General features: G+C 38.8%; 2 protein-coding genes across 2 annotated transcripts; both read right to left on the reverse strand.

Annotated features, from left to right (window-relative positions):
* Nucleotides 1-221: 221 nt before the first annotated feature.
* Nucleotides 222-10,748, reverse strand: LOC145212968 (inter-alpha-trypsin inhibitor heavy chain H3-like). Its single transcript, XM_080081214.1, has 19 exons — nt 10,653-10,748; nt 10,178-10,377; nt 9,949-10,030; nt 9,116-9,283; nt 8,723-8,883; nt 8,161-8,418; nt 7,778-7,899; nt 6,909-7,034; nt 4,821-4,962; nt 4,627-4,755; nt 4,354-4,436; nt 4,110-4,288; nt 3,366-3,741; nt 3,146-3,184; nt 3,036-3,086; nt 2,913-2,975; nt 2,011-2,124; nt 1,702-1,792; nt 222-1,206 (listed from the first exon to the last, which is right to left on the reverse strand). Exons 1-19 carry the CDS (start codon nt 10,746-10,748, stop codon nt 999-1,001), a joined length of 2,688 nt encoding a protein of 895 aa, XP_079937340.1. The 3' UTR covers nt 222-998.
* A 2,238-nt stretch (nt 10,749-12,986) lies between these two features.
* LOC145214614 (inter-alpha-trypsin inhibitor heavy chain H4-like) lies at nt 12,987-21,524 on the reverse strand. Its single transcript, XM_080083172.1, has 19 exons — nt 21,154-21,524; nt 20,744-20,940; nt 19,729-19,810; nt 19,464-19,631; nt 18,693-18,859; nt 18,279-18,536; nt 17,868-17,989; nt 17,670-17,795; nt 17,387-17,528; nt 16,942-17,070; nt 16,249-16,331; nt 16,015-16,190; nt 15,102-15,432; nt 14,654-14,692; nt 14,350-14,395; nt 14,216-14,280; nt 13,964-14,077; nt 13,800-13,893; nt 12,987-13,520 (listed from the first exon to the last, which is right to left on the reverse strand). The coding sequence occupies exons 1-19, from the start codon at nt 21,247-21,249 to the stop codon at nt 13,295-13,297; spliced, it is 2,661 nt and encodes an 886-aa protein (XP_079939298.1). The 5' UTR covers nt 21,250-21,524; the 3' UTR covers nt 12,987-13,294.
* Between the last annotated feature and the right edge of the window lie 723 nt (nt 21,525-22,247).

Consider the following 22,247-nt stretch of genomic DNA (forward strand, 5'->3'; position numbering starts at 1 on the left):
ATTTTTGTGCTCAATTTTACATTTTATTCAAACTGAGTTTTGTATGTCATTCCCATTTTTTACCATAACGATGCTATTCCTTTTTTGTGGACATTATTTGACATCGTATTTAGTTTTTGCTGAAATCTTAACAATCCTTAATTAAGCAACAACAATCAGGTGCACTTTATGATTTTACTTTTGTAATTTTCCCCTACCTATTCACCAATTGTGCCTTCTAGTGATTTGCATATTGTGTCATCCTTAGATTATTATTAGTGGACTGTGAAACTCGACTATTGTTGTTTTGTCTTTGTCGTATCACTCATTGAACTTGCAAATGCGTATATTCGAAAAAGAAAACCTCTTGTCAACCTTTACCGTAGGCGTTAAGGGCTATAAAATATGCTACATTATTACGACAAAATTTTCCCAACTAATACCATTCAAGGCCAGATACATTCAAATGTTGCTTTTGTTAACAGCTGTAATATGAAGCGAACATGGTCGATTTCAATATTTAGCTGCACAGTTTACGTTTATACAAAAAATTGCTATACGTGTTTTAGTTAAACAAAACGTTGATGTTATGTACAAAATCGGGTCGTTACAATTAATAAAAGCATATATGCAGGCTTTAAAAATAAATCCAAATTGTGATTATGGCCGGAAAAGAAACTTTTACTTTTTTATTTATTGAAACATTTGACGCAGTGAAGGATTGGGGTGCTGAAAGAACCTTAGTAGCCTAGTTTGTTATTCTTATGGATAAAAATTTTGGTAAAATCCAATTTTGAAAGTTATACGCTTTTAGTCATAGTAAATAGCTGATAGCTTGGCCCTAATAACTGCAGGTAACTAACTTTTTAAATATTTTTAGGCAATACATTAAATCACGTGTAAGCTATATAGTGGCCTTCGATGACTAAGCTATTGATAAATTATATACAATGAAGAAAAACAAAGAAAGAAATGCATGAGTGATGTTAACACGAGTTTTGTCAAGATCCTTTTGTAATTTACTCGATAAAGTCCTCTACTTGCAAGTTTAAAACGAATCCTCTGCCTTGCACAACGTCATCAGAGAGAAACTTGACCACAAGTCGATCTCTCGCTTTCACAACGGTTAAAGTCGAGTCGAAGCCGCAAAACGTTTCAAAATCTTGATCCGAGTCAGAATAAACAAGAACTCGGTCCCGACTACAATTTTCGTCCTCAATGTCCAGGCTAGGAAAACGGAAACATACTTCTTGTAACAAATGTGCAATACTTTGTACACATTGTTGTGAGAATTCATATCGTATAACTTGAGGAAATGACTCACACATGTGGGCCTATGCGAAGGCAAACTTGTTTTTCGATGGATTATGGTAATTATAACGGTAGAGCTATTTACACAGTAACTTGCGGTCTTACGCCATAGATTTGTGAATTTCCGATAGGTGGCGCAACAGAGTATGGGCATTTGCGATGGCAATAATACGCAATGGCTGACTCAGCGCAATTGGCATTGTCAACGCCAATGCTTTATTGCACCGTCTATCGAAAATTCTCCAACCTGTGGTGTGAGTTCCTGTGCTAGTAGCTTTATCCATTATAACTTTGCAACATTTTAAAAATGTATTTCCTAACATGAATTGTATTACGAGTAGAATATCTCAAGGTTAGCTTTAGTGGAAGACAATCGTAGTCTATTACAGGTTAAAAACAAGTGAAACTGACCTCTCAAATGTTAACCGAAGCTGAGTGGAATTTCTCCTTTCGTTGCCTTTCGTAAAATTCCAAACACATGCGCTGTTTGGAGGGTACAAACCTAAAAAAGGCACAATTAGTCTTACATTGTGACACGAAATTAGTTTTAAAAAGTTTGCAACCAGAAATTATGCTTAGCAGTGTTGGATAAACCCAAATGACAGGTTTAAAGTGACTTAACAATCTCGGACCTTACAAACTTAACCGGACTTAAAGCAAAACACACCAAGAATTTTTAAATCTGACAGATTAACGAGAAGTTAGTTTGGTTTTACTTACCCGGGTGCATCGGTGACGTCACGTTTAATGACGCGTTGATTTTTATGTCGCCCCCGCAAGCAGGTGGAATCGAAGTCATCTGGAATGTCGTTGGAGAGGTTTCAGGCGAGGTTGCTGCAAAATTTAGCGAGTTATTGTGATTTCAACGTGATGTATAAAGTGTAAGAGAATAAATTTAGAGGATGGTCAATTTTGTTTCACGCAACTGACAGACTGGCAATGTATATTGATTCCAAACCGGATCCAGAGTTGTAAGTCGGGCCGGACTTTTCGGACCGGGTTCGGGCTTAGGTTTTTTAAAAAAAACGGGCCCGATACGGGTCGACTTTACACTCTGTGTCAGCATTTTTTTGAATGAATTTTCCTAGCTAGTTGCTGGGCCTGACCTAATGTCAAACAGCCCCAAAACTCCATGTTCAAGACCATTTGTCTATTATTGTCCATTGTGTTTTTTGTCTTGGTCTTTACTGTGCTTAAATGTATAGGCCTGTCAATCAGACTTTCGGGCCTAAACGGCCTTCTCAAAAACGATTCGGTTTCGGGCTTTTACTTTCGGGTTCGGGCTATCTCTTAAGTTATTAAATTAACTCAGCGGTACCAAAAATGGGGAAAGGGGTTCAAGAGCTGTTTAACCCACTTCGCGTGAAATAAAATCACCAATCGTTTCTGGAAAAGCTCTAATTAAATGGCATACAGCGGAGGTTTCAATTTTTTTGGAAATAAAGTTTTTTTACTTGTAATTCGTCACTGAAAACAAGGGTAATGCTTAAAGCTTTTTAAAGGGATTGTTTTCAACCTTAAAAATAGGGTTTTCAACTGTTTTGAATGGCCCTTAAATGTACGCACAAAATATGCACGTGAAACACACCTATAGTTTGTAACATTATTAGCCCCTAACCCACCGAGAGTTGGAGTTGTTGATTGTTGCAATCGCTGCATTTGGTAGCCCTTCCTCAAACGTTTTTCTGAAAAATAAATGACTTTTACTTTGTTCATTAAATAAACTTTACATTGCGAGTACTTACTAGGCCTTGGTGTTTTCTTGCGTCTTCCGTTTCTGTTTTTCTTGGGTTTTGCTAAACAAACAATACGTTTAAACTTTACGAAATAAAAATATTACCTTAATTGTCATTACCGTTGGGCCGCTTTCTTAGCTTGTTTTTCCTTTGTTTTTCTGAAAAAAAGTATAGATGTAAATTTGTGCTGGGGCTGATATAAAAATACAAACATAAACAAAACCGTTCTCTACCGATAAAAGAAAGTAATTAAATATTTCTACTATTCAGAACAAGAAAACCTCAGGTATTCGGGATTTATTTTTGAATTCCAAGTAAACTGCATTTATGTTTCCTTACTGCCTTTGCGGCTTTTCCGGGTTTTGGTACGCTTTCTTTTTGTTGTTGTTTTACTTGGTCTACGAAGATTACTGGAAACCGGATCGGACTCGGCGGAATAGTCGGCAGCATAGTTAGGAGCCGACCTCAAATCCGCCGCGTAGTCATATACTGTTAAAGCCCTTCCAAACGTTGCTGGGAATCCTAGTGCTCTGCCCAACGATGTCGTGCGTGGTCGGTGTCGACCCAGTCCAACTAAAGAGGTGTCTAAAACAGTAAAAGCAGGTGCTTCTCCGGACGTAATAGTTTCGTTCGGTTTGATGACCACCATTGACGTGAGATCAGTGACGAAATTGTGCCTTATCGAAAGGTCAAGAACCCGGGCGTCAATTTCTTCCTGTGTTGAAATGATTGAAATAATTACAACCGGTTACACAGTAAAGGTGTTTAGACAATTTAGGTATCAAAGTTTAAACCAGGGGTGGACAAATTTTTTGTACTGCGGACTGTTTCAAAACTGAATATATCGGGGACCGGCCTTATAAAAAAACATCACAAATGTTCACCAATGCAAATTCATTATTCCTCAGATAAGTTAAATACTTAAACCTACTCTTCGCTACGGTGTGCAAGGATTGCATAATATATATCATTAAGGCATTTAACCCGAAAAAGTATATACGGCGCGGTAGCAAAGTCCTCACGCACCGTTGGTTACCGACCACTGGTTTAAACTAAACATAAAAGGGCAATTAAAACTTGTACCTTTCGTTCGTCTTCAGCAAACTTTTTTTCTCGAAGCAGTTGCTTTACTGTGAGATAAGCCCAAATTTTTTCCATGCTAAATCCATCGTCAAGAAAAGTTTCCTCGATTTGCTCGCTTTGTGTGACAAGCGTCAATTTTCCGTCCACTGAATCGCCACCGATATTGCCTTGAAGCTGATCTACACCAAGTACAAAAAAGGAACGTTCAAAGCACTTATCAGGAGTAAGCTGTAACACAATTTACCTGCGTCTCTGTGATAGAGATTTGGATTTTCGCCATATCGACCCACTACCAGTATTTCGGATCCATCAAAAAAGTTGTCGAAGCTGTGTGAGAAATAAGATCACATATTGTTTTTCGATTTGTTAGTTCCCAAGCTAAAGTAGTCGTTTACAAGGTATAAAAAAATAAAATTTATACCAAGTTTTGCCGACTATTATAGGATATGATAATGGGCGGATTTTCGTTTGTCTTCAAGAATCAAATGACGAATTGATCAAAAACAAAAACACAAACCTTGATTTTGAAACGTCATTTACTGGCATTCCAGTGTAGTTAATGATCACGTGAGCTAGCATTGGGGATGCAACTTCAGCGTAAAAACCTGTCAACTGCAAATTTGCGTCGGAGTCTTCATATATTTGCCTGTGTACAATAAATGCGTTGTTTCAAAACAAGCAATCTATAGTTTTTTGTTCGTTTTTTGTAACCTGGAGACGCCTTGATTTTCTGTGGCAAGTTGGTCAAGAAACCCATGATCAACATCAGAACCGAAACCAAGGCAGAACACAGAGTAACGTCCAACAACTCTTTCCTGCAATCTTGACCGAATTTGTGCTGTACTTGTGACACCTAGCAAGACAAATGTTGTATTTTGAAATAAATTGTAACTTTTTAAGGCTGATTAATAGGGCGATTATTTTTTGACTTGTCAAAAAAGCAAACATTTATAGTCAAAATTTTTAGATGGGTCAAAAATTGTCAAAATTGTTTACAAAGTCAATTTGTTTTACAAAGTTAAAACTGTTTACAAACTTCATTGTCGAGGTGTTGTAGAGGTTGCACTGCCAGTGAACTATTCATTTTACACCTTGTAGCCTACTTTATACTGTTGTAATTGGCCCATTGCCTACTTATTGTGAATCATAAACCATCAAGTGAGTGACATAATTAGGTTGATGTGGCGTGATGCTCAACACACCTCAAAACGTGCAAAATTTTGATAGGTTTCAAGTCATTTTGCGGCAGCTGCAGGTTAAGTGCAGCTCTTGCTTCGGTTTTGCTTTAGATACTTCATGTATCTTTCGTTTAGACAAATGTATTGAATAATTTTCGTTGTGTCTTAGCTGCAGTTTTGTGGCAGTGATTTTTAATTAGCTCATTCCCTTTTCAGAATAGGTTAGGTCTGTGTTCAGATTTTTGCCCTTCTGTTAGACTTTTGCATATTCTTTCGCTCTACAATATTGCAGAATTTAACTACTTGAATTCTTCATAGGTGAAATTTTGGTCCAAAAAAAGTTTTTTAAGGTCAAAATTTGTCAAAATTTTCGATTTGTAAGTTAGGTCAAAATTTTTCGTTTTTTAGGTCAAAAAATAATCGCCCTATTGATTAGAACAGTGGTTCTTAACCTTTTTATAACGGCCGAACCCCTACGATATTCTTCAGTCTTTGGTCGAACCCCAAAGTTACATCCGAGATTTTTAACCCATTTGGTTTGGTGGGTCATAATTAGTATTTGTTCAACACTACGCAACAGTAGCGCCCAAAAAGCCCAGATTAATTTCTAGCTCGGTGCACAGATTGAGCTGCACAGCGTGGAGATGAGTAAAGTGTTTATGATGTCATAATCTATATTGTAATGCTTGCGGTACCTGTTTTGTTCGCATTGTTTGCACACAATAGGCGTACAAAAGTCTGACGCATACGGTTATTAGGCTGGCACTCTTTATATAGTAGCACAAAAACTGTTTAGAGAAGTTTAACAATCAAAATATTTAGCAAAAGAGTTTCATTTACGCCGTGGCCGCCAGTACATATATTTTATTAAACATGTTTACGGACCCTAAAGTTTGACGAAAACGAGTATTTGTATTGCACTTTAAAAAGTCCTTCGTCGAACCCCTGATTCGGCGTTGCCGAACCCCGGTTACGAACCACTGGATTAGAAAGGGGTGACACTAAAACGCTGAATGGGCGGGACGGGCGGAATGGAGGGCGGGACGTCGCGGGAGATGGCGGGACGTCGTGAAAACCGCTAAATATCGGGTTAAATTGCTGACGGTTGGAGCTATTAAGGTTGGGATAAGGTTTTATAATGGAAAATCATTAAAAAAAATTCCGCCGAACACTACATTCCGCGCCCGAAACGTCCCGCCATCTCCCGCGACGTCCCGCCATAGCATTTTTGCCTAATGTCAGGAAATAGTTGAATAAGTTTTAGGCAGGGACATTTTTTGATTCATATACTATTATAAAACCTCAACCTAACCCTAATAGCACTAACCGTCAGCAATTTACCCGATATTGAGCGGTTTCCGCGACGTCCCGCCCATCCCGCCCATTCAGCGTTTTAGTGTCACCCTTAGAAAGTGGCACATTTGGGTGCTACCAAGCGCCACCGATAAACATATTTACAGATATTACATTAGTCTTAAGCAATTCTTTCTTCACATTTCTTAAAAAAAGAATTTTGTAAATTTAACATAAATTTATTTCCATTTATTGCAGTAAATAAAGATAATAGTTGTAGAACATTAAACTCGAAACTATTCACAATTGTTTGATCACAATAGCTTGCCTTCAGTAGGTTGGCCGTCAGTCAGTATTATCATCATAGCAGCCGCCTCAAGACTGTTTGTTTGGTGTAAAGAAACTGACTCCAGCAGGGAAACGCCGTTTTGAGCGGCCTGATCCAAATTGGTACCTGTGGACAAAAATGCTCAATCAAACTGCGTAAAAAGATCGAAGAGTTTTGTAGAAAATTTAAGGTCAAACTACAAAGCAGTATGTAACAACAATGGGACTGGATGTTGTTTTGTTTGTGTATGAATTGATATTCATCCGCGCGGAGAACAGGATTGTGCTTTGTAGTGAAGAAGCCTTGTGTGTGTGAAAGAAAGCATGCAGCATGTTTTTGAGTAAAATTAGGGAATTATGAACAGTTGCAGACAGGTACCTTTATTAAAAACAAACAGTTGTTTACCATTTGTAACCAGATATTCTTTAAAGGAGTCTGTGTGTTTTGAATCTACAAGCAAGAATAGTTCGTGCTTCACAGAAGTTGGTATGCTGTGTGTTTGAGTAGATTTCATATGGTAGGCTAATTATAATTTTGTGTTAGTTCACTTATTTTGTGAGCTTAATTACTAGCTGAAAACAATTGTTAAATAGCCTTATATTGCTGTGATCAGTCACCATTAAACCGATTGCCTAATATTTACCAATCAGGAAGTTCCATTAACAAATCAAAACTACACACAAAAATTGCATAAGAGCAGCAAGCTTATCAGTTTTTCAAACCACTGGTTATTCTGTGTTGATTGTTAACTTTGTTGTTGTTTGAGTAGGCCTAGAGTGCAAAACCGCAAACTTTCAATCTGCTACGTTTTGCTAGAAGCTAATTTGTGAGGCGTGCTGTAAGTACAAAACCAATACCACCGAACGGACCTCCTGAAGCACCGATGTTTCGCACGTAATGCTTGGCGTTTTCAATGTTGCGTTCATTGACGGATACCAATTCACCGTCATGCCAACTTGTTGCTTCATGCGAAAACGTAATAATATTAAACCTGTCGAACATTTAACATGTTGAAATAAAGAAATAATATTTCTTGAGTACAATAACGCAGCACACTTGGATACAGTGCAATTAATTATTTTGTAAATTTATATATTTTTTGTATGCTTTAATAAAAACTACCACTGTTGTGCAACTACATTTTAATATTTTTTTAAACTTGCTAAAAACCAAGTCGTTTCTCAAGTATAGTCCTTTCCCAGTAGCACCGGATGTAGTATTTTTTACCAATACGCCTAAAATAATTCCTCACCGATCTTGTGGCGTTAGTTCATCTAATATGGAAAGCAATGCTTGCTTAGTCTGTTTTATTTTTCTTCCTTGCATAGAACCACTTCTGTCGATGACAAACACGATTTTCTTTGGTATTTCAGGCAAATGATTTGGCGCGAAAAAGTGTACGAAGTAACCGTTCCTGATGAGTAATTCCCCGCCAAGCTTTTCCCTTGTGACGTCATATTTGACATTAAACTGGCCAAGGTTTCTTTGTTCATTTGTGGAAGGTCGGTAGCTGAAAGAATACACGAGCTTTGAAATTTGAAGAGAAGAGACAAAGACATCCTCCATAGGTGAGATACCACCTAAATTAACTTTATTAAACTGCTGTTGGTTATGCTAGTGCCAGAGCAAAACATCATCACAGTACGTTTGTTAGAGCCCATTGAGGTGATATGGTGAGGATGGCGAAGTAGTTAATTTAGCATGTGGAGAAAGCTTTGAAAATTTGCAATGAACATTGACAGGTGTTCGGTATTCGAAGAAAGTGCGAAAACACATCTCGAATGGTTCCGAAAATAGCACAAGTTCGGTTCTACCTTATATAGGCTTGTGTTGCACTTCTTCGTATTCTCACGTCGCTTGTGACGTCAAATGGGTTATTCGAATTTCTTTTCTTTTTGGCTTGGGGTTCTCCCTCGACCAAACTGATACCGCTTGGTTCGCTGATGTAAACTTCGATGCTGAAGTCGTCTACTATCTGTGTTGTACTGAATGTTTGGTTTGCTGCTCGTAAATCTTAGGGTCGTAACATACGTTTCAATTATAATTACATGTTACAAAATGGTATGCTTCGAGTTTTAGCTGGATTTATATGTACGTTTGAAATATGTTTCATGATTTCTTTCCTTTTGTAAAGTCGTAGCAAATGATATTTGAAAACGTCTATAATGCTTTAAAATTTATACAAACAAATACAATTAAAGCCGAACCTGTCCTGGATTTGCGTAGATCACGTGATTGTAGACGCCGAGTTTCCGCTTGAGCAGTTCCTGATATTCCAGTCGAAACGTGACGTTGCCGCCCGCTGCCACATTGACCGAAACTTCAAAAGTTTGAGATTCGCCAGTTTTGGCTTTTACTACACCCGCTGATTGGCCCTAAAACCGAATTAGTGTTGGTTTATGTTTTGGGAATAGTATTTAGGTGGTCATGAACTTGGATCCTATGGTTACGCATTGACAATCGACGGTCTGACCTTTCAGCGTTGTGTACATTTTACCAACCTTTACTCGCAAATGATTTTTACAATACAAAACAATCCATCGGCAACTCAATGCAAAGTTACCAAAAAACAAAGCTTTGTAAAAATTGGAAACAATTGGGTTTCTATGATTGTGCTGGTGGCTGGTACCGCCCTTCAGGCCTTTAGGATATGTGCGATCGATCCGAATGTATCGTTCAATTAGTTGAGCTTTCTTGCCACGAAAGCAAATGGAGTAAGTGGCATGATTATTATACCCTTTGCCCGATTGCTTTGTTCCAGCCAAGTAATCATTTTTCCCTTTTGTTCCTCTTCTTATTTAGATACACACCCTACCTTTGTCAATTAAACAAACGCTTTCGAGCGCCTTTGTACAAAAACGATATAATAATGTACAACAAAAATTCAAATTAAACAAGTAAGCTGCAGACAGTGCACACTGTTCCGACCTACATAGTCTTATCAGTGCTGCTGATGACAAGACATGGACATGGCAGTATTGGCTACTATAGCCATCTAAAGCTATTCCAGTTTGTGGGGAGTAACAGGCAGAAAACTTACCTGTGAAACCGCCCTCTGATATTCAGCATTTGCAACAGCTTTTTCCTTCACTTTGCCAACGTACGTATTTCCCTCGATTTCCCTATTTACACGAAAAACAGTTACTTTTATAAGAGACTGCAAAAGGCATCATTAGTACTAAAATAGTTATAAAAGGCAGCACATTTATAAACTATTTTAGTACTAATGATGTGCCAAAAGTTCAAGGCTCATTTTTGCTCAAACTTACATTGAAAAATTGGAAATAAATGCAGAATCCGGGAGTCGTATTTCAACTCCCACTTCCCTGGCAACTTCGGCATCGTTTCGTACTACGCTAGTGACGTAAGCACATGCGTAACGGGTCGTAACTCGTGACGTGACATGAAACTTGGTGATTGTAGCTGAGCCACTTGCAGAAGGCGAACGCTTGTGTCGTGAAGGCGAATGCTGTAACCCAATTTTTTTTAACAACGAGTGTCTTTGTAATTATTTTTAATAGAACACGGTTAACAAGCTGCCCACCTTTGTCAATTGATAATTTATATTGGAAAACAAAAACGGTAACAAAATCGTCCATCTGATATGCATAAGCATTTAAAAAGCTATACATGGGCAAAATCATAATAGTCGCATAAAAACAAAAAAATCCTATTCCGTGTTATCCAATTTTGTGTGTGAAATACTGCGCGTTTTTTCGCAAAAGCTTAAGTTGCGTTTCTTACCTTTTTTCCATTGAAGTTTCCTGCAATAAAGGCATTTGCTGTCACACCTAGAATTGCCAGAACAAAAAGTTTTGCAGTGAATCCAAACTTCTCCATTTTGCCAAACAAAACGGGCAAATGACCTTCGAAATGTATGCTCCACGATAAACTTCTGGCATTTTTTTCTTAAATCCAAGAGAGAGAGCGCGAATTTTGCTTGTTGATTGCCAGTGCTTTGCGATGCAGCGGATGTAATTACATTCGAAATGCATCGACCGGAAAAATTCACATCATAAAGTAACTTATCAAGTTACTGCCATTTGTTAGGTAGGCTAGACCAGGGGTTCGCAAATAGTGGGTCGCGAGACCTTCCAGGCTGAGTCGCAAAATATTTTAGGTTTTCCATGAATATAAGCATCGCATCTATAGTATTAATAAACTTTCAGCTTTTTCAACCTGATTATTATTGTATTGTTACATATGACTACGTAACTGTTACATACAGGCTATGTAACAATGCAATAAGTTAAGCGTACCTGCGCAAGAAGTTATGCTTTTCTGTTACCATTTTGCTGAATAAATACGTCCATTTAAACCAGGGGTGGGCAACATACGGCCCGCGGGCCGGATCCGGCCCGCGACGGGATTTTGAGCGGCCCGCGGACAGTTTCCGGTCTTACATAATAATGTGGCCCGCGGCCACAGTCTGCCGCAATCCCCCATTACTTGCTTACTACGTCAAATTACAGTTGTAACGCACAGTAACGCTCCCCAATAGCAAAAAAATTCCCGCCGTTGTTACCATTGCACCATACGTCCATTGTTACGATATAACTACCAACCTTGTGTGTGTCCTACTTTAACGGTTTTCTTTGTTTCCACACGTATAGCCTAGTTCAGGGGTGGGGAACCTGCGGCCTAAAGGCCACATGCGGCTATTTAGGGCACTAAGTGCGGCCTTCGATGGCAAAATACATTTATAAGATGTTGATATAACCGACTGCACCAGGCGCTGAAAAAAATAGACAGAAACGTATTTTTGACTTTATTGCAGATTATTTTTTGATTAGTTCCAGGGCAGCGGTTTTCAAACAAGACCCATGTGGTCCCATAGTGGTACATAAAGCGATTTCCATAGTTAGGACTACCAAAAACTCCAGGTTCAGCAATTTCTAGGTTAAATAAATCCTGAATGTTGTAGTGAAGATGAAAATGTAGTGAGGAATTTTAATTAGCTGGGACCGTAAGTCCTACAAACTACGAGGAAATAGCAAAACGACCATTCTGTAAGTCAAAAAGTTTGAACATCACTGCCCTTGGCCTGGGAAACAGTCTATGCGGCCTACACGAGTGTCGATAAATCGTTTGGTAGCCTTTATAAACAAAAAGGTTCCCCACCCCTGGTTTAGGTGGTCAAAAATCCGTTTTAAATCACTGGATAAATACGCGATTAATGTATCGATTCAGGAATCCGGCCCGCCAAGTACTTCATTTTCCCATATCAGGCCCGCCGACTGGAGAAGTTGCCCGCCCCTGATTTAAACTATACTGTTCTATGTGCTGAGTTTCGTTTTTTTTGTGCAAGAAAATAGCAACTGACAAAAGCATAATACTTAGTATTTTCCACAAACTTACATGCTAACAAAATGCTTGGGTCGCGATAATTTAGAGCATTTTTTTAGGGTCGCGCCAAAAAGTATTTGCGGACCCCTGGGCTAGACTACTATAAAGTACACTGAAAAGTCATCATTTATAAATGTTTGTTTCATGAAGCTGGTCGCATGGAAAAAAGTTTTTCCCGTTTTCATTTTTTTATCAATCCCGTTTAGCAAGGGAACGAAATGATTTTGCCTACTTTTATTTATCCCTATCCCCTTCCCCCTGAATCATGTTAGTTGACCCATTGGCTCAATTTACCCCCAATCGTGAACCTTTGCTTTACATTAAATAATGAGACTCTTTACAATTTTAATTAAAAAACGCTATCCCGAAACTATGCGTTGCATTTTCCTGGAAACAATATAGGCAACAAACAGTGATGAACTTTTTCCCTTGATTTTTGATGCACCCGGAGAGGTAGCGCGAATTTACTATGGAATTGCCCCAATACAGCTGCAATCATTCAGCCCGTTACCTTATTTGGTATTCAATTTGACATTCCATGTGCTGTTTAATGTTTGCAGTGACCTTTGCAGAGTTTCAACAACTTTTCGAATCGGAAACTAATAAAACCCTGCACCATTGCTCAAGATTTGAAGTAATTACTTGTTTACTCCAAGGAGTAGATGGACTTGCAACAAATGTGTTCATTCCAATCGAACTTAAACGACAGAGACGAATGCAAACACACGAGGGTTTGAGTAGAACATTTTCGTTTTATTTGACGATGACAACGTCCATGGTCAAAATTCAAAAGCAAAAACTAAATGTGAAAACTACGACATTTGAATGTTATAACGAAACAATAATGTCAAAACTAAAACCGTTGCATATAAAGTTTTTATTGTGTATGTTTTTTTTTTTTTTGGGGGGGGGAGGGGGTTTGAAGTTTAAAGCCTAAAGCTCCGCTCAGAAACCCGATTTCAGACTTCTGTTTGGCGTGAAAGTATCTTTGTTATGTACAGTGCGACAAGTGAACATACAAAAACGGGTGTAATTTGTCTTCAAATGGCAAAGTCTTCCACTTGCAAATTGATGAGGAAACCTCTACCTTGCACAACGTCATCGGACTGAAACACGACCACAAGTTCGTCCCTTGCATTCACAACGGTTGGAATAGACTGGAAGCCACAAAACGTTAGAATTTCTGGATTGGTTTGAGCGGCGTCAAAGTCGGGGTAAACGAGCACTCTGTCCCTACTGCAATTCGCTTCGTCTTCAAGGTCAAAACTTAAACAAAAATAGAAAAAAAAGTTTTGATCCTTCATATTTTTCTGGTGTTTTCTGTCCTGTTTTCTGTGTTGTGCAATGCTGACACCTTTCAAGGGTAGATAAATTTTACGCATAATATGTGAACATAAAGCGCGCATCTTTTAGTTACGATTGTCTTCGCGGCGTTTTGAGACCTTACATGTCAAGACACATGCAGGCCAAGACCTGAAACAGGTCCAACAGTGTCTTGTGTTTGGGTATGTGTACTTTATGCACATATCTAGCATTGTGTTTTACCTTGGAAACGTCAATTTGATCTGAGTTGGATTCACCGCAGCAGGCGTTGACTTGAAAAACCTCCAAACGCACTGTGTATTGGTCGGATACAGGCCTGAAAAACGAAACTGTGTTCGGTTCTATTTTGCTATGTTTCACAAAGTTAATTGGAATCAAATTCTGACCTGGATGTTGGGGTGACGTCACGTTTAATGACATAGTAATTTCTGTGTCACTGCCACAGTTAGAAGCAATGCCGAGAGGGTTGGCAGGAGGTGGTACGGGCTCAAGCGTCGTCGCTAAAAACAGTATGATGTAATAATTAACAAACCTACGACGAAAAGGTTAATTTGACCAGAACCAAGCAACAATTAGTTTCAGCAAAAACTGAACTTCCTAAAAACTACACGAAGTTTTCTTTTCACTCTGTGGCAAACCTTGTGTTGTTGTGGGAGGAAGAGTTGTTGTAGGCGCTTCGGTTGCAGTGGTAGTTGTGGATAGTCTGAAATTTAGGTCAGAAAAAGTGATTCATTTAGTCAAAAACCAGTTTGTGAAAGCAAAATAAACTTACGGGAATGCCGGTAATTGTAGTGAGGGAAGGAATGGGCTGTACACACCTAAACAGCAAAGAACATTAACTTTTACAGTCGGGAACCCAATGTCGCCAGTGAGTTTGTTAATAGTCTTTAAATAATGACTTTTAAATCTTCAAACAAAACGTGTACAGTCAATAATAAAAGTTGAAAATAAGCTTTACATCTGGAAGCAAGTCTTTAATGAAGATTCTTTATAGATGTTTGATCTGATTTTGATTTCCTAAACTATCGGGAAGGTTTTGCTCAACCTTCTTGTTTAAACTTTAAACTTGGACTTACCTGCACCAGGCATGGGAAGTGGGTGATTTTGGATCGATTCTGCAAAGAAAAAAAAAGATTCTCAATATCAGTTGTTTGAGTGCTGCATATCATGGCATAAGGCCGTACATCAGTAGTGTATGTTCCTGCTGTCTAGCAAAACAAAAAAATGACTTGATAGTGAAACTCTTTGAACTCAAATTAACAATAGCTTGCTGTTTTTCCACTGCACCTTTGCAGACATTAAATTGTACGACAATTTTTCTTCACATATGTTGGGTAGTACCAGTTTAAACCCTTCTTTAAACCTTTTTACTGAACAAATTTATTGTTGAAATGATTTGTAAAGAAATTAGAAACCAATAAAAACGTGTTGACAGCTTTTATTTTATGTCCAAGACTGTTACAACTGTTTAGATACCTTAAAAAAGCATTTAAAACTCGAAAAAAGCTTGATTTGAAGACTTACGTGATGCACCCATGGGAATAACTCGTCCCGATGTCACATGCAAACGACCCGCAAAACGTGACCCTCCCCTTGATCTGTATCGGAACCTGTATGACCCTCCACTTGTTCGGTGTGACCCTCCACGTGACCCATAACCTCCATATGACCTTCCAAATGAGGTGTATCGCGACATGCCACCGATACGCGCCATTACCGCCGGGGTAGGTATCGGAATAGTTGTGTCATCGACCACAACAGTGTCGTCCGACGGTTTGGTAACGACCATTGAGGTTAGATCTGTGACAAAGTTGTGCGTCGTCGAAAGGCGAAGAACCCGGGCGTCGATTTCATTCTGTCAAAATGGTCAATTGCTTAGCGGCGATACATTGAAACACTGCAATGATTTAAGAGCAAAAAATTCTAATGCTGCACACAGTCCACCTTAACGACTCTATATATTTTGAAGATATTCAACCCCCATTGTAACAAAATTAAAGCTGCCCCCTTTAGGTTTAGTTTATTTGCACTGAAGATCAAACGAAACCAACAAGGAAATATGACCATAAATGCGTGCAGGCAACGAAAGATCTTGTGGTCATCCTGTCGACCACCCCTTACGCGGGTAGGTTTACATTAACTCGGTACTAAACTTGTGGGAGAAGGTGTTGAAATCTTTTTTTGACCGCAACTGACAAATGGGGCATGAACCGACGCTCTTTAACCATGTCTAAGTATATCCCAAAACCAAGAAGTACCCCAAGGGCGTCGCAGAATATTTCCGTTTTGTGGCATTTTGTTGTTGAATCGAAAAACCTAACTTTAATAGTAATTTTCCCCTTAGCTTTTATTTGCTAGTGCGTCGCAAGTCCAGAAAACTTTTCCAGGGGGGTCGCAACGAAAAAAGTTTGAGAACCACTGCGTTAGACGATGTTACCTTGCGTTCACGATCAGCAAAAGTTTTTTCTCGAAGCAGTTGTTTTACAGTGAGATAGGCCCAGATTTTTTCCATGCTGAACTCCTCGTCAACAAAAGTCTCAGGGATTTGTTCGCCCTGAGTAACAAGGGTGACTTTGCCGTCCACCGAATCGCCACCGACAAGAGCGTCAAGAACTGCAAAAGCGAAATGGTTTTTTCGTCTGTCACGTTGGGAAATATGCTTGTGAACTACCTTCGCTTCTAGGACGTGGACTTGGTGGTTCAATAATTCGACCGACGACGAGAATTTCCGATCCTTCGAAAAAGTTGTCAAAACTGCAAGAGAGATATACGATTTTTGATTTGACGTTATTATAGTCTACTGTACAAAGAAACATGTGTAAGTCGGCTGCTATGTTCAGAATACGGATAGAATATTCAAGCCCAAATGAATCCCTAGTGTTTTAGCTGTTGTTGTAGACTTATGTGATTACGGCAACAGCATTAAAATGGAATAGTTGATTTGATTAGTTGATTAAGTGACACTGAGCCCGGACTGCTTTGGTCCCCAGCTGACACTGTGATTTAGTTTCACAGCGTTTTATTTTCGGTTAAACAGACTAGGTGAGCCATGGCTTTTTAGCCTGCACTCTTAAACTCTTTACAAGACATAATAAAGTGCCCTTATTGTGGCTATTCTATAGCTTGCACGTCCAATGCCTTATCACCAGCAACACCGATCATACCTTATATGCCAAAACACAAAAACAGTGTGCACTGTCTGCACCATAACACCTTTTTATCATTGTTCTTACATAAGAGGGGTCAACAGACCCTGTGAAATCACTCACAAATCGTCAATGCTGATAACTGTGTTGTTCCAACAGTTGGCGACTGTTTAATGGCCATAAGATAATAACACGTTGTGCTTTGCCTATATTCAAACCTGGTTTTGGAAACATCAACAACAGGTGTTCCTGTGTAGTTTATGATGACATGAGCAAGCATCGGAGAGGCTACTTCATCGTAAAACCCTTTCAGCTGCAACGCTGCATCAGCGTCGCCGTATATGCGTCTACGCAAAAAAGTCAAATTTTCTGTGTATGGCTTGAAGGCAATACTGTATACTTCAAACTTTAAACTAGAATCTCCCAGCTCGTTGCTTGGTGGATAAGACTACGATGAACCTCATGCTTATTGATTCAAATTTATTAAAACATCCTGTGTGTTTCACCAAGTAATATCTTTGTACTTGTGCCTTTAGATACCGATGATGTCGCATAGGAGAAATATATTTATCTGCATTTCACAAGGAATAACTTGATGTTATATTAAATTTCAATGGCTTGGAAGAATGGCTTTGCAAAAAAGAATTTGCAATACTGATGTACCTTGAAAGTCCTTGGTTTTCTGTCGCAAGTTTATCCAAGAACTTGTGATCCACGTTTGGACCAAACCCAAGGCAGAACACAGAGTAGCGACCTGCTACCCTTTCAAGTAAGCTGCGTCGTATTTCTGAAGTACTAGTGACACCTGGTCAAAACAATACGTATCGTTATGGCTGTATTGAGATTCCAAAGGGGTTTATTGTCTTCAAACCCCTTAAAACTTCCCTATAGAATGATTATCTTTTTGAACCTTCTCATATTACTGATTCGAAAATGAAATTATTACCACTAGTAGGTTGGCCGTCTGTCAGCAAAATCAGCATGCTTGCTCCGTCCAAACTATTTGTTTGGTTCATCGAAACTGTCTCCAACAAAGCGACACCATCCTGTGCTGCTGAATTGAAGTTTGTGCCTGATAAATAAATAAAAAATTGATACTCAACCGCGTCACCACGTGTATGATTGACCCAGAAACTTTACTCACCTCCGTATGCATGGATTTGATTGACAAAATCCTTTGCCCTTCCAATGTTGAAATCATTGACAGTCATTAATTCTCCGCTCTGCCAACTTTTTACGTTGTCCGAGAAAGTTATGATGTTGAATCTAAACGATGTTTGCCGTATTAAAATCAATACACCGCTCAGAATTGTAGGCGGGCAAAAAATCTAAGTTGGGCCGGAAAGTTGGGAAACTTATGACACAAATGATGGCGAGCGTAAATTCAAGCCCGAATCAATTCCGTTTTAGTCAAACCCTGTGCCCGAAGCTGATCAGACATATAACTCCGGTACGATATTTGTATAAAGCAGATTTGCCAAAAGCTTAATGGTTCACCAACAGATCTTCAACTCAAAAAAGGTTTTTAACAATAAGGTAACGCTACTGTACTTACTGATCTTGTGGTTTAAGGTCATCCAGTATAATTCGCAATGCTTCTTTAGTTTGTCTCATTTTTTGACCCGCCATGGAGCCGCTTCTGTCGATTACGAACACAACTTTTTTCGGGATTACTGGCAAATGGTCGGGAGCAAAAAAGTGGACGAAATAACCGTTCCGGATCAGTAGGTCGCCGCCGAGTTGCTCTCTTGTGACGTCATACTTGACATTGAACCGTGACAAGAGTTTTTGTTCTTTTCTAGACGGTCGGTAGCTAAAATGGTAAACATCAGTATTATTGCTATTATATAAAGCAACTTAATAACAAAGTAGTCTAGTCTTAGTCCGTTTTTGTCTCCGAAACATTGTCAAGGCTTGATTTGTAAACACAATTTTTGCAGGGCGGTCTTCGTATTTGGTAGGGGTTTACCTTATGTAGGCTTGCGTGGAGCTTCTGCGAATTCTTACGTCACTGATGCTTTCGAGGTCAAACGAGTTTTTTTGTTTCTTCGTTTTCTCACTTTTGGCATCAGCCTCGACCAGAGTGATGCCGCTCGGTTCGCTTATGTGAACTTCGATGTTACAGTCGTCCACTATCTGTAGGAAGAGACACACAACTTACATGGGAAAACAAAGAGATCTGTCATCACTGATGAAAGTAAAATGATTTTCTTAACGGAAGTGTTCGGTATTTGTAAATTTTCTCCCGAAATTCTAATCTTGATTATAACAAAGTCACAGAAATAAGAACAACAATTAAAGATCGCGTAATAAAAAAAAAAACATAAGACGAATTGCTGCAGAAATTATAAAAAGAATGCAAAGATTATGCAGCGAGATAATGATATAGCGGGCGATTATTTGTACACGGGCCGCAAAAAAGCTACCGGGTTTGAACCAACCTGACATATATCCTATACATGCGACACCTTTGCGTTAAAACGCTTTTCAAATTATATCTTTTACGGAACTGCAAACCGAACCGTTACTCTTACTATTGATTATGTCTAATGTATGTGGGTGGTTTCAGGTCAACACTTGAGTTAAAAGCCTCTATTTTCTTTCGAACGGCAGAACCAATGACAAATTTGTTTTGAAAGTGGCAAATGGAAGTAAATTGAAGCAATTTGTTGAAAATCGTTTTTTCATCGCTAAGCCATACCACAAGGCAGTAGTAATTTTATTGGACTGAAAAATTTACCTGTCCAGGGTCGGCGTAGATCACGTGATTGTAGACACTGAGTCTCCGCTTGAGTAGTTCCTCGTAGTCCAACTGGAACGTGACATTGCCGCCGGCCGCTACATTCACCGAAACGTCAAAAGTTTGTGATTCGCGGGTGTTAGCTGTTACCAAACCAGCTGATTGACCCTAAAACAAGATTCATTATCCTGGGTGGTACTTGTCTTCCATTTTGGAATTGGAAAGAGTAAAATACACCTTAACATTTAATGCAACTATAGCTTACCCTCGCCACAGCTGCTTTGTATTGGGCTTTCGCTGCTGCTTTTTCTTTCACAATACCAACATAGACCTGTCCTTCAATTTCCCTGTGTATCGAAAAACAGACACAAATTGACCAACAATATCAATGCGCACGCACTGCGTGTTTGGTTCCCAGGGCAATTGGGTTTTGATTGCATAGTTGACCTTAATTTACATTTTCGAAAAGTGCTCTTGTCCCCTATTTCATTTTCTTCTACTACACTAAAAACAAAAGCTTAAGAACATGTGTTTTCACTATTTGGAACAGTGCAAGAAAAATGTGTGATAATACTCATCATTCGACAAAGTTCTTCTCTTCGTCGCTCCTGTATGTACAGCTCTTAATTAATGATGTGGTTTATTTGACATTTTAGAAATGCAAAATATCTCGTTCCTATTTCTTATAACGAAATTGAGGCCTGGGACTGATTTTTCTATCAGGCCTGATTCAAGTCTGTTTTATTTAAACTAAAGCCAAACCCGGCCAGGTTCATTTACATATGTAGGCTATGTATTGTAAAGCTAGTATGGCATTGTGGAAGTTTATACAATAGCTGTATAGAAGTTGGTAGTTTTGATGAAATGTGGTTTTATTCATAAAGTTTGATCAGCGCTTTTAACTTCTTATACGCTTACCCGTACTGACAAACGTTTTCGCGGTACACTTTGCAGATTAACTTGCAACTCAAATATATTGTGTGTGAATGCATGTGGTAACAATCTACGTGAGGTTATGTCTTTGACTTGTTATTCAAAATGATTAGACTAGAATTTAAAAACGCGGCACATTTGAAAATAGTGCACCGAAAGTCGTATGGTACAAATCAGGGCAAGTGTGAAGTCAGACCCAGAATCAAGTCTGTTTTATTCAAACTTCAGCTCAATCCCGAAAATCGACTTGAAATTCGACTATGTGATGACACGCAAGTTAAGAATTACTGAGTATTGTGTGTGAGTGCAATAATCTGTTACATAATCATATACGCACATTGACTTACATAGAAAAGTTGGATATGAAGGCTGCCTTTGGTAGACGCATCTCCACCGACACCGCCTTGGCGACTTCGGCATCATTACGTACAACGCTGGTGACGCGAACACGCGCATAACGAGTCGTAACTAACGATTTCACGTGGAACTGGGTTATTGTGGCAAAACCGTTTTCCGACGATCGTCTGTTTCGCACAAGAGGCGCCTATAAAACAATATTGCAAAGTTATTTTTGAAACCATTTTCCAATTTTTTAAAACAATTTTTTTGAAACGTTTTCATAAAAACACATTCAAGTTCGCTTTCGCAGATTTAATATTAGTTCAAAGTTTTATACAAAAATGTTATTTTTTCTAAAACGAGTAACGATGATTTATCTCAAATTTACTTCTTAAAATCAAATTTACTTTACACTTACCACATCATTGTCAAATCTTCCCGCAATGAAGGCGTCTGACGCTACCACAAGCATTGCAAACACAAAAAACTTTACGATAGCCATACTCTGCTCCATTGTAACAAATGCAACTGTGCTGTTGTTACTCTGCAATCAAAGCCTATTTGTAGCGCAAATCAGAAGTTGTTTTTCCCGGCGCTTGCTTTTTTCGGAGGCAGAAACCAAACGCCCCAAGGTTGTAGCTCCTACCAGCATTACGTAACTCGGTTGTTTGCAGGATTCGCTCAACAGTCGTGTGGATACAATGAGTATCATTCAATTGCCTCTGGTTTCGCTCCGGTAATCCGTCTTGACATTTAGTGCGTGGGTTCGTGTGTCTGACCAGCTAAAGTGGAAGTCTGTTACCAGCGAACTGATACAATCCACCGTATGATAATCCTTTAGCCAGATCGCGCGAGTTTGGTGTGGGCAAGTTCTAAGAACACTGCAATTAGTGGTTACCTCATGCACAACTGTGCAAACAACCCAGCTACTTGTATACAGCAGCATTCGCAAGTATTGCTTTAGGCATTCAACTCCAGTAGGTTACAGATCAAATTACAAAAATAGATTCTGATTTCTTGTGTTTTGTCAATTCGTTTTTTTTACACAATGCCACATTGTTTTACCGCTCTTTTTGTCGTATTGACAAAAGCAATACTAAATTTTGATCTTGGTTAATTAGTTGTACTTACTTGGGCTAAAATACCAACCGTGTGCAAACTACAGTCCCTTTGTCGGAAGTTGTGTTGTTATTTGAGTGACTTTTGTGATTTCCAGCTTTGGCCAATTTATAAGGATCTTACGGTATTGAGAATGTTACTTATACGTTTAAAATTTCTGGCTTATCACTCAGTTTTGTTTTATATTGACTACTTTGCACAACTCTGGTCAGCGTTTGCAAGTAACAAATATTGAGAAGGTACTGAACAGTCGTTTCGTTCTCCAGGTTACATATATATACATATATATATATATTACACATATATATCTTTTGTCATACTGGCAAATATTTATTTTGAGTCTACTGAGATGTGATCTGTGTTACCTTTGTTTACTGTTACTTCCTCCTGTCA

Source organism: Phallusia mammillata, chromosome 2 (assembly GCF_965637545.1).
Source record: "Phallusia mammillata chromosome 2, kaPhaMamm4.hap1.1, whole genome shotgun sequence".
Classification (NCBI taxonomy): domain Eukaryota; kingdom Metazoa; phylum Chordata; class Ascidiacea; order Phlebobranchia; family Ascidiidae; genus Phallusia; species Phallusia mammillata.